Source organism: Bubalus kerabau, chromosome 2 (assembly GCF_029407905.1).
Source record: "Bubalus kerabau isolate K-KA32 ecotype Philippines breed swamp buffalo chromosome 2, PCC_UOA_SB_1v2, whole genome shotgun sequence".
Lineage (NCBI taxonomy): Eukaryota > Metazoa > Chordata > Mammalia > Artiodactyla > Bovidae > Bubalus > Bubalus kerabau.
This window is the reverse complement of record NC_073625.1, coordinates 96,524,175-96,536,818: the sequence shown is the minus strand read 5'-3', so window position 1 is coordinate 96,536,818 and position 12,644 is coordinate 96,524,175. Positions and strand designations below refer to the sequence as shown.

General features: G+C 36.2%; 1 protein-coding gene across 2 annotated transcripts in view; it reads right to left on the bottom strand.

Annotated features, from left to right (window-relative positions):
* ALCAM (activated leukocyte cell adhesion molecule) overlaps positions 1–12,644 on the bottom strand; it is a 217,962-nt gene that overhangs the window by 43,915 nt on the left and 161,403 nt on the right. For both annotated transcript variants that reach the window (XM_055568024.1, XM_055568025.1), the window contains exons 3-6: positions 10,040–10,259; positions 3,432–3,496; positions 1,662–1,749; positions 1,017–1,199 (exon numbers count right to left, since the gene is read on the bottom strand). In XM_055568024.1, the coding sequence (XP_055423999.1) occupies positions 1,017–1,199; positions 1,662–1,749; positions 3,432–3,496; positions 10,040–10,259 (556 nt within the window). The remainder of the gene's footprint in view (positions 1–1,016; positions 1,200–1,661; positions 1,750–3,431; positions 3,497–10,039; positions 10,260–12,644) is intronic.

Here is a 12,644-nt window from a genome sequence, read left to right as displayed (position 1 = left end):
TATTCTACAACATATGACAGTATTATGGGAATTTATAATTCATTAAAAATAGTGAAATATTCTGTATCATTCCCTGAAATATATGTCTATATATTTTTCATTCCCTGAAAAATATGTCTATATGCTTATTAGGTAAAAATGATAATAGTACTTATTAACAGGCATTTAATGTGCTACATATTGTGCTATTTTAGATTTTTCATTTCACTTAATCTCTATAACACCACCATGAGTTAAGTATTATATTTTTCCTATTTCAAAATATGAAAACTGAGACAAAGTAGTTAAGCTTATTTTCTAGAAATACATAGTAACTGACAGCAATGAAACTGGATTGAGCTAGCATCCTTGCTCTAAATCATATTATCTTGACTTCCATCTTATAGGAAGGAACATAGCATTGGAGAAAAGGATTCTAATCCAGTTGCTAAAGCTAATTTAGGGCAAGTCTCTGAGTCTCATTTTGCTGTTAAATAAAATAATGGACTTAGATGATCAAGAAAGTTCCTTTGTAGTCTAATATTCCAGGTTTTAAAATCTGTGGTGTAAAGTTAAACAAAATACCTTGGAATTCAACATCCTATCTAACTTATGCAATTGATTGCACTATTAAAATCTTTCTCTTTATTAAAATGGAAATTCCATATCTAGAAAACCAATCAGTCATAAGTCTCTATTCATCTGTCATTCATTCAGAAAACCATCAGCGGCATTCCGAACTCCTACAAAATCCATGACTATGTACCAGGGTTGAGAATTAACAGAAGAAATCAGACTAAGTTAGAGAATACAGAGGAGATGATAATAAATAACAAAGTAGAGACTGAAAGCTGTCATAAGATGGGTGAGCATTTATTCTATAGGTCTTACAAAAAGGAAGATATTACTTGGGTACTATGGAATAGGGATGGGAATTTGGAAATAGATTCCGAAGAGCTTATGAATTGGGACTTAAAATAACATTGGAATATTTTTTCTAATACATTAAAATTGTATAATTATATTGAGGTACTTACAGTAAATATCAAAAACTGCTTGTTCAGAGTAAAGTGTTTTCTGGCCAGATGGTCCATAATATGTCACAGAGCAGGTGAATGGCATTTGTATGTCAGCCTTGGTTGTCTTGTACTCCAGGGATGAAGTCATGGTATAGAGCTGAGTTACTGAGTCCATTTGCTTTCTAAAAATTATGACCACCGCTGAAGAAAATAAAGAACACTAATGGTAGGATCTTTCATCGGAAAATCACAGCCCTTAATTAACTGTCATAGCAACTTTGAGAAGTGGTTTCGTCCTTCTTACTGCATTTAACAGGAGGGAAAATTGACATGTAGCGAGGTAGATGTCTTTTCAAAAGCATGAATCAGAGACATGGACAGAAATAGAATCCTGGGAATTTTATCTCCCACTCACTTTAATTAACTTCTAGAACATGCCACATACAGAAATAATTTTCTCTGCTCTTGATTCTTCTGCACAAGGTCTAAAATGACGGGTTTTAAAAAATCCCTTACTGATTTAATGGATACTTAAGTAACAAAGAATATAGAGTCATAAATCAAAAGAGGGCAATGCATTTAGACTCAGGATAGACTAAAGAATGCTTAGACAAGAGAAAGGCAAAACAGGTCACCTGAATTTATTGCCCACTTCTTACCCACCTCCTTCAAGAGGTTGCAGAACTTTTCCATTCCTGTACCATGTGATGTTGCCATCTGGATAACTGTCTTTTGAAATGCACTCACCCAACTGCAATATAGAGAGGAAATTTTACAATCTTGGTTCCATCATGGGTTGTCCATTTGAAAGCCCCAGACTCCTCAAGGGATGCAGAGTTACTCCAATGATTTCTTGACCCATTCATTTTACAAGTCCCAACTAAGGACTGAATGAATGCACTCTTACATAAAAACAATGTCTTGTGTTTAAAATTATAGTCTTGCCCATTTTAAAATGTGCAGTAGATGCTGCCACCATTAATAAAATCACATTCATTTAAAAGCATTACCCAGTTCATTTTGACAGTCTTCATTTTTAACGTTAACTAAATAATATAACTGCATTAACACTGGCTATTGCCATGGTTGATAGATCTGCATTTGAAAGAATCATTAACGGTGTTAAAATGAGGCTGCCTCTCCAACTTCATGCTACATTTCAGATGACATATACTTACAATGAACTGTAATCCTCACCACTGTACTTCACATGTGTTTTTAATATTTGTGTGTGTGTGTGTGTGTGTGTGTGTGTGTGTGTGTCTGTGCATGTGCGTACATGCTCAGCCACGTACAATTCTTTGCAATCCTGTGGACTGTAGCCCACCAGGCTCCTCTGTCCATGGGCTTCTCCAGGCAAGAATACTGGAAATGGAGTAGGTTGTCATTTCCTACTCCAGTTTTTAATATTTGCTGCTGCTGCTGCTAAGTCCCTTCAGTCGTGTCCGACTCTGTGCGATCCCATAGACGGCAGCCCACCAGGCTCCCCGTCCCTGGGATTCTACAGGCAAGAACACTGGAGTGAGTTGCCATTTCCTTCTCCAATGCATGAAAGTGAAAAGTGAAAGTGAAGTCGCTCAGTCGTGTCCGACTCTTTGCGACCCCATGGACTGCAGCCTACCAGGATCCTCCATCCATGGGATTTTCCAGGCAAGAGTACTAGAGTGGGGTGCCATTGCCTTCTCCGTTTTAATATTTAGTGTTTATCAAATAATATTATGCAGTCAACTTTAATCTGATTCAAAGAATTTTGAACTTGCTTTTTCCTCCAATAAAGGAAATTTGGGCTATTCTAATTAGTGAAAAATGAGATTATGAATCAAGTGATGTGCTCATATATGGAAATCCAGTTTTGTCTTTCCTTCAAATCTCTGCTAATATGATTGTACAAATCTGATCTTATACCTTTACTTCAACTTTTCAATAGTTTGTCAGTAAGATAGAGACCAAACATTATACATGACAGAAGGTTTGTCAGAATCCAGCCTCTCTTAACCCTTGAGATTTACTTCTTACTGGACTCTCTTGCCCACTGGCTGAGAACCCAAAATTCCAGCAGTACAAATAATGCGCTTCCCAACCATGCCATTTCCTTTCACATGGTATTATTTCATATTGTTGGAAAGCCCTTTCTGACTGTGGTGTGCAGAAAATGTACTCATCTACCGTGACTTAATTAAACATTCAGTTCATTCAAACAAGAAAGACATGCTTTTTTTAAAAAGAAACTCTCATCTCCCCCTCCTCCCTTCAGAAATAACCACATCTTCCTCTATGTCTCCTTTCTACCTTGTGCAGACTTTCTAACTGGTGCCTGGAACACTGGCAACTCCACAGAGCAAAGTCTATCTAATTTGTCCTGGCATCTGGGGACAAGAAAAGGCATTCAACAATAGGCTAAGGAAAGGCAATCAATCAAAAATAAGTTCTTACCTTTTTAAGCTTGTCTGTCTCAAGAAATGGGGCTTTGCTTACAATTTCAGGTTTAGATGGTTGCTCTAAAGTTAAACAGAGAAATATTTTAAGTGTATGTGGAAGAATAAAATGGACATTTGTGATTTGGTTTACAGAAAAATAATTAATTTACTCAAAGTAGAAAAATAAGCAACACAATAAAGTTTTCCCATATAATCTATAATTAATAAATCTGGTTAGCTACCCATTCCAGATATTTGCTTTATTACATTAAATATTATTTTAAATGCTTATTACTCCTGTGAATAAAATATTGGTGACATTTTCTGGATGCTTTATAAACAGTGAGTATGGTTTAGATGGTAACAGAGGTTAATGTATTAAAGAGGATATATTATCTGCAATTGATTACCATGTGCACTTTATACTTATTAATAATTTCCAACTCTTTAGGTGAAAACTGGAGTTCACATGAATTTGAATCACAGGGGCGCTTATTTAAAATACAGATTTCTGAGCTCTACCAGGCCAACTGAATCATATCTAGGGGAAATCCTATAAACCTATCTATTCTTAAAACAAGTTCCATTGGGGATTTTGGGGCACAGTGTAGTTTAAGAATCACTGCTCTAAAATCAAGGGAAATATATAGTGGTTAAGGGATGTAGAAACTCAAGTTTCCTATTATCTCAAACCTTGTCTTTTAAGTGAAGTTATATTATGAAACTATAAATGTGAGAAAATCTTTCAAATTTGGAACCTAAGATAATGGACAGAGGCATTTTCAATATAGGAAGTTCTATAAGCATATATTCTAATAGAGGCTTTGGGAAAAACTGATTACAAATTGGATCAGCATGGTACTATTTAAACTTATTTTATTCTAGCCTTTAGTTGTCTATCACTGATGGATTTTTTTAACTTATTAATTGGCCTAATAATTAGTCTATAGAAAATGGATATTTCCTCACATTGTCATTGATTTTTATGAGTTTCATGGAGAACTATTCTATTCTCAAATAAATAGACAAAGACAACCAGCTATCCTTTCTTCCATAATCTTACTGTCTACCATCACTGTACTTTTACTACCAAACTAAACTCGCTTTTCTATAATTATTATTCAGTTTGGAATTCAGTTATCAGACATGTTACCTAACCAGACCATTATAGGAAACATGAAAGAAGACAAAAAGTCTTTGGAACAGCAAAATGGGTATCACCAAGATTCCAGGCAAAAATAATGTAATCTTCTTCAAGTTAATATCCAGAGTTAATTTTCCCTTTGCAATTATTTTATATTAGAAATTAGAACAATGAATAATAATAGTGAATTTGCCTATGTGTTGAACTTGCACTTCAATTATAGGAGGCCTGCTGCTGCTGCTAAGTCGCTTCAGTCGTGTCCGACTCTGTGTGACCCCACAGACGGCAGCCCACCAGGCTCCCCCGTCCCTGGGATTCTCCAGGCAAGAACACTGGAGTGGGTTGCCATTTCCTTCTCTAATGCATGAAAGTGAAAAGTGAAAGTGAAGTCTCTCAATCATGTCTGACTCCTAGCAACCCCACTTACTGCAGCCCACCAGGCTCCTCCATCCATGGGATTTTCCAGGCAAGAGTACTGGAGTGGGTTGCCATTGCCTTCTCCGGACTATCTACTGTTAATTCTAGAAATATAATTTTCTTGATACAGTTTCCTGAAGACCAATTATCTATATTCTAAATGCACAGATTGAAAAGAAAATATAAGAAAGATTAAAAAGTAGAAGACAGATAGAAAAATAGAAAAGAATAACAAACAATTACATTAACACAAATAAGAAGTGACCTGGCTACCTCATTGCTAAGAATGTGACCAAAAATTATGAAAAACTGAAAAAATACTCGAAATAAATAGCAATTTCTTGGAAATACGTAGCCTTCTACACATCAGCAAGTCCTAATTTTGTCACTATTTTAAAATACAATCATTAAAGCTCATAATTACAACTTGAGTTATTGATAAAACCTTAAATTTTGTTCAGAATCCAATGTTTTATGGCAAATGTCCAATGCCTTTGCGATAGGGCTACATCCAAAATATTTAAACAGAATGAAAATCTTGGGGTTTGAGTAAGTGAAAGTTCTCTGGGAACTAAAGTCAGCTACTCAATGACACCTCTCTCAGAGCTCAAAAGAGGTAAGGTATTAAATTAATTTATGTGGTTGATGAAAAGTCAAGATTAACATGAAAAAAAGAGCAAATAGTTTTCTGTTTCCTCTTCAGTTACTATCTATGCCTGGAATATATATAGATTTGAAAAGATCCTCTAAAAAATTAGATTTTTAATAGAAAGTGCAGGTGGGCAGTTTTGTTAGGTTGCACTAATGTCTAGTTCATGAAAATCAGATGACAACTCGGTTAGACACATATTTCCTCTAATGTAGAATATATTCCTCTACTGTAATTTATAAACTCTGTATAACTGTCAATACTGGTGTGGTAAAACTGTTGGTCTTTTCCACATGTTCATGTGTGCTTGTTTCCATAAACATTCTCTAAAATTTATTATTTCAATAAAAGAAAGTTGCAGCAAACCCAGGGAAACCTGATGAAAGGATACTTAAAATTTAGTTCTATTTGTACAGTTGTTCATTTTTCTATTTAGAAGAGAGAGTCATATTGAATACTGAGGAAGTAAGGCTAATACCAATTGCATTTCTTTGAGTTATTTTCTCAAACTTTTGTTTCAAACATTTCATATTAAATACATATTTTGCAGGTAACTTTCTCTCATATTAGCTTATAACAATCAATGAGTATCGGTTAGAGGACCATAAAAGAGGATGTGTACTATTTTAGCAAAATTGCATATTGATTCCAAAGTGTTTAAAAAAGCTTTATGTGAATTACCTCTTAATATGATTCATGGATTCATAACTAAGTATAGAATTGAAAGGAAAGGTCATGTCACAAATTTATTAGCATTATTAAAATAATTTTGTCAAGGGTTTCACAGCCAGGTGAGGATGAAGTGATGAACACAAAACTACTCTATATCACCCACAATGCACTAGAGTTATTCTCAAAAGCCACACAGAGGACAGCTCAATTTGATATGGGAGGAGAGTAAGAAGAGGCAGGTGCACTGGCTACAGTGAGTCAAGGATGCTTCTCTCAGTATTTTCTCGACAATCACCTCTTGATGTACTTTAAGTAATCATCGTGAGCATGAAATTATAGTTTATTTTCCTTATGAGATGGGAAGAGGTATTATTTTTTACATTTAAAGGCTCAAAATGAAATACACAGGGTAGATCTCATTTGTTGAAAGGGTTATTTTCTGCTTCTTTCATTAAAAAGAAGTGACTTGCATTTGAAGTTGAATTATTTTCACAGGGAGGGTTGGAGGAGGGATGCTCAGTTCTGATAAATATCGAGCTCAGTGTCCAAATGAAAGCTCTAAAATAACACTGTGATGTCAACCATTACTAGGAGAAGAGCTGGCTGGTCCAGGTAGACACCAGACTCGAAGTCACAGAAATAGTCTTCCTTTTAACACCACACACACCAGTGCAGAAGATTAGTCTAGACTGTGATTTTCAAAGGCTTTTTAGTGCTCAAGCCCTTCTCTCATTTTTTTTCCCCTGAACAAAATATCATGAAAAAACTTTGAAACATTGAGGGACTAGAATTCTAGTTAATCTAGTAGAAGCAGCTCCTCATTTTCCTCAGCCTTATTCATTATCTCCTCAAGAGAATCCTAGAAACAGAGTGGGAAAATCAGCACCTAATCTGAAGTACTCACTTACAGATGAAGAGAGACTTGCACCCCTTGCCCTGACTGGTGAAGTCACTTGTCCAAGGTCAGAAATTAGTAGCAGATCTAACAAAGCTAGATCTCCTAATGCCCAGTTCAGTGATTTTCCTATTATACCACCTACAGCCATTCAGCCATTTGGCTCTCTGGGCACGCATTCAACCTCTAAGACTTTTGCACAATCACAACAATGAATCTTTGGGAGAACTTTTAAAGGTTTGCTCTTGCTAAGGGATAGTTTTATTAACTTCAAATGTACATTAAATGCAAACAGTCTGATTTTAGTGCCATTTAACTACCAAACAAACAAAAATGCCTTATTAGTGGTGACAAAGCACCGAACTTATTTTGGATCTGGTCTGCTTTACCAGCATGATTTCTTGCATGAGAGATATACCTTAGAACTGAATAAACAAACCTTCATCAGAGTAATAAAGTCATCAGTCATGGCCTCTAGTTTGAACGAAAACAGTTTGACTTTGCTTATGAGGCGGACATTCTGCAGCAAGCTGATTTGGGATTAGCTCACGTTAACCATACTCATTCTGTGGTACACAATGCATGTTGCTAGGTGACTCGACAGAAGGAAACAGAGGACTGATTGATGAGCCTAGTAACTCTTAAGTGACTGCAATATGTACATGCACAGAATGAAAGCCTCCATGTCACAGCTGCTGTTTGCTTCACAAATAATGATCCAAAGTAAATTCATTATTTTTTAAAAAAGCAAAGTACCTATATGCTCTTGCAAACTCTTTCTTTATCATGAGCTGTGCTGTTTATTTAATTGGACTTGGAGGGTCCCACAGTTTCTAGTATAAAGCCCCATTTTCAAAAATGTATAACTCATCTATTTAAATTCTTCCTGGCCCAGAGCCTGGAATGCAAATTCTGTTTCTGAGAATCACTTTGTTTTCAACAACATCCAAAAGAGAAGGGGGGTAGCGGGAGCTGATGGTATACAGGGTGTGAGTTTGTTTTTACAATCATAGATATCCCTGTATTCCAAAGCAGCTTACAAATTTTATCAAATTAAGCCAACTGAATTTCTAAGCATTTAAAAATTATATTCTAAAAACTGTATTCTGAAAATGGAACAACCTGGATTTTCTCAACTTTCTTGTAGCTTGTCTTGATATTTGGTAATTTTAACATAATAACAAGAAATGTGACAATGACATCAATACACATAATCTTTAGAGTGATGTGACTTAATCTCTGTACCTACTGCAGTACATTCCTGTATACTTATATTTATGACATCATGGCCTAATTAAAAGATTTTGGTTCTCTCTTTAGAAAAAGTGTTTCTAGCAGTACAAAATTCATCTTCCTAATAACACAAAAGTGAAATAAAAGGAAAGAAAAAAATACATGGGACTTTGGCAAATACAGGATGGAGATTATTTGGGGTGTTTACTAGAAGGGGGCATAACTGAGAAACACTTGGTACTTGGTTTGATCCATAAAATAATTGAGTTGAGTTGATGGTTTCTGGAAAGTGCCTTCTAAGCTGAAAGGTAATCAACTGAAACATGTAATATGCTTTTACACGGTTCTTCTGGAGAACAAAGGCTTCTTTGATAGTATAAGCACTCTTTGAATCCTTGTCGTGAGCCCAAAGGAGCTTTGAAGTCCATATAAATGCTTAAGGGACCGTCCTACTTAGTTGCATGGGCTATTATAAGAGAAACAGGAAAAATTCAAGGTTACTTGCTGTAATAGCAAGGCCCTCTGGGTTTCTTTCTTCCCTGTTTATTTTAATAATTTCTAGGTGCTGTCAAGTTATCAGAAAACAGTGGAAAAAACAGAAAAGTAAGACCTTCTTGCCTAATTAAAAAAGACTGGCATTCTGAAACCTTTGAGACCTATTTTTCTCCCTGTAATTTCTAAGATATTATGATGTAATGAAGGTGGGATATTTTAAATATTAAAACATAAAACATTTTAATTAGAACTTCTCAAGTCATTTATTTGCAGAGCTATTTGCACCCTCACATTAACTACATAGTATCATTAGCCAAAGTAACCTACAGTAATTATGCCAAGCTTCTTTACAACTTTCTCTTCTTCCAATCCTACTCTACTTTTTCCCCTGATGGATTCCACATACACCTTCAGAGTGTGGTGAATTTATTTATTTTATGGCAATTTTCTAAACCATTTGAACACTCTCAGAATGTAAATCAACAAGGTCAGAATGTGTGTGTGTACACACATATACATATACAGAAAACTTAGGTCTCTTGCTTGCATTTTGTTATTGTTATACATCAAAATGGCAATTTTATATGGTTTAGCCTAATATATATTTATGTATGCATTGATATGCATGAATATGTATATCAAAAATGTTCAAATTTTTCCATAACATTGTACAGAAAATCCCAATGAACTTTCTGGCCAACCCAATATTATGTATCTATGTATTAGTATTTATCACATAACATTTATTTGTACATGTCAGTGAAAGTAAAAGTTCACAGGCTAGTTTTTATTTAACAGTACTTCATATTACAGGAAATTGTATCCAACAAAACAACAGAATATTCTTTTATTCCCTCACTGCAAATAAAATAATATTCTGTTTCTTTGTTGGATAAAATCCTTATTTGAATTTCAGGTTTTTGTTTTTCTCATTGACAGTATGCATGAGCAGAATGAAAATCTCTAGAAGTCCTCTTACGTGATACCTGCTACACTACAGGTATCACTACAGAGAGTGGTAGCACAGGAGATACTACAGAGAGTTCAGCCTTGTTTCTAAAGAACATTTTCTAGGACCAGTCATCAATCCCACTTAGCAGTTACATTCGGACTACTTACTGAACACCTTGACTACTGTAGGAGCCTCAAACACGTCGTCCTCAGTTACTAGCATGCACACAAATCTCTTTTCATCACTGATCTTTGCATTACTGATAGAGAGAGTATAGTTTTCTGAGAGGTTCAATCTGTCTTTGTATTCTGGTACATCGTCGTATTGCACACTTTTCTTTGTAGAGGACCTGAAGGCAATAAATACTGGGGAGCCATCGGGCTTTTCCTAAAAGTTAAAGTAACAATACATTAAAAAACAGGCATATTTAGACATTTCAGTATTACAGTCAGAGCAACAAAATTTTCTTGGTCGTGTTATTCCATCAATATTTGTAGTTCTGTCCAAGAAGAATAATTTTGGATATGAGCCTCCCATAAATCTTTGGTTACAGAGGATCACTCTTCATAAGGGAAAAGCTTTAAGTTCTTTTACAGCTATCAGTAAGTATACAAACATGAAAGGATGGAGCTTAAGTGATCCCAGCTTTTCTTGCATCTGAAGGACAGAATTGGTATGTTTTGAAATCGACAAGGGTTGGCCTTATGTATAATATAAAAGAAAAATAGGTGAAAACAAATGTGTTTTGTGTTATGCTACAAAAGGATTTTCATCTAACTATCACAGCAACATACACTTGAGCTGCAAACACTCATTTAGAAATCCTAGGCAATTATCTTTAGCATTTACATTAATCCATATACTTTATGTGCCCACACTTTTCAGTTTCAGTCAGAACTGACACAGCTGACCTTTACACATAACATAGTTTAATGAATCCTCATGGAGGAACAGTATATTTGCCCTTGCAAAAGGATCATGTCCATTAAAGCAATGGAATCCAATTAATCACTGAAACCCATGGTTTTGCTATCTGAGTCATAAAACTTAGCTCAGAGGGCTTTCATACAAAAACTTATTATCAAAATAAAATATAATCTGGCATATACACTTATGCCAAGAGCACTGAGACATATAATTCATTTCTTCCTTTGCTCTCACAAACATTCTCTTACCTAATAACAATAATCAAAAATAAGGGGCACTCTCTCTTCTACTTGGGGCTTCCCAGGTGGCGCTAGTGGTAAAGAATCTGCCTGCAATGCAGGAGCCACAGGAGATGTGGGTTCGATCCCTGGGTCAGGAATATCCCTTGGAGGAGGGCATGGCAACTCACTCCAGTATTCTTGCCTGGAGAATCCCATGGATAGAGGAGTCTGGCAGTCTACAGTCCATGGGGCTGCAAAGTATTGGATACGACTGAGCAGCTGAGCACACATGCGTGTACTCTCTTCTACTAAACTCACAAGGTCTTGAAGAAAATAAAATATAATAAAACATTTTAAAGTGTATGACAAATTTCAAGGTGTTAAGAGAAGTAACATTTAAAAAATTATTTTATTTACTACCGTTATGAACTCAATGCTTGTGACCCTCCCAAAGTTGTATGTCTAAGCCCTAACCCCCAGTGTGGGCCTTTAAGAGATGATTAGGTTTAGATGAGGTCTTGGGGATGGTACCCTCATGATGGAATTAGTGCCCTTATAAGAAGAGAAAGAAGCACAAGCGCTCTCGCTCTCTCAATGAGAACACAAAGAAGAGGTCCTATGAGCGCATAGCAAGTGGCTGCTGCTGCTGCTAAGTCACTTCAGTCGTGTCCGACTCTATGCGACCCCATAGACGGCAGCCCACCAGGCTCCCCCATCCCTGGGATTCTCCAGGCAAGAACACTGGAGTGGGTTGCCATTTCCTTCTCCAATGCATGAAAGTGAAAAGTGAAAGTGAAGTCGCTAAGTCATGTCCGACTCTTTGTGACCCCATGGACTGCAGCCCACCAGGCTCCTCCATCCATGGGATTTTCCAGGCAAGAGTACTGGAGTGGGTGCCATTATAGCAAGTGGCAGGTGTTGGCAAATTGGGAATAGAGCCCTCTTCAAGAACTGGGTTGGCTGGCACCTTGATTTTGGACTGCTCAGCCTCCAGAACTCTGAGAAATAAATATCTGTTTATTTAAACTACCAGTCTGTGGTAGTTTGTTATTGTAGCCCAAGGTGATTAAGACAATTACTAAGCTAAAATTGGAGTCCAAAAGGTTCAGTTGGTTGAATATATGAATATATAAGTAACATTCTCTTTAAATCTTTTAATATTGCTACAGGTTTACAGCACGAATCCTTGTACTAAATCATTCCTTCATTAAGAAAAATATGTTAGACCAGTATCTTAAATTTCTATAGTTGTTCACTCATGCAAGAAATGACAGTTATTACATTTTGAGCACTTAACTATAAGCCAGGGTACTTTCTTTGGGCTTCTCATGCATTAATGGATTTAATACTCATAACAACCCTGTAAATTAAACATAATACTGGCCTCATTTATAGACAATGGAGACAGAGGTTGGTTAAATAACTGGTCCAGAGCCCCAGCCAGTGTATCTCAGCAGGGCCAAGACTGGAGCTTCACAGCCTAGCTCCAATATGACTACATTATATCACTCTTGACAGCCTCAGATGCTTCTTCTGTACCAGGCACAGAGGTGGATGCTGGTGAAGAAGCAGTGGAAGTTGGGTAGGACGGGGTGCACAGGGAGGTATGATCTCCATTATGGGA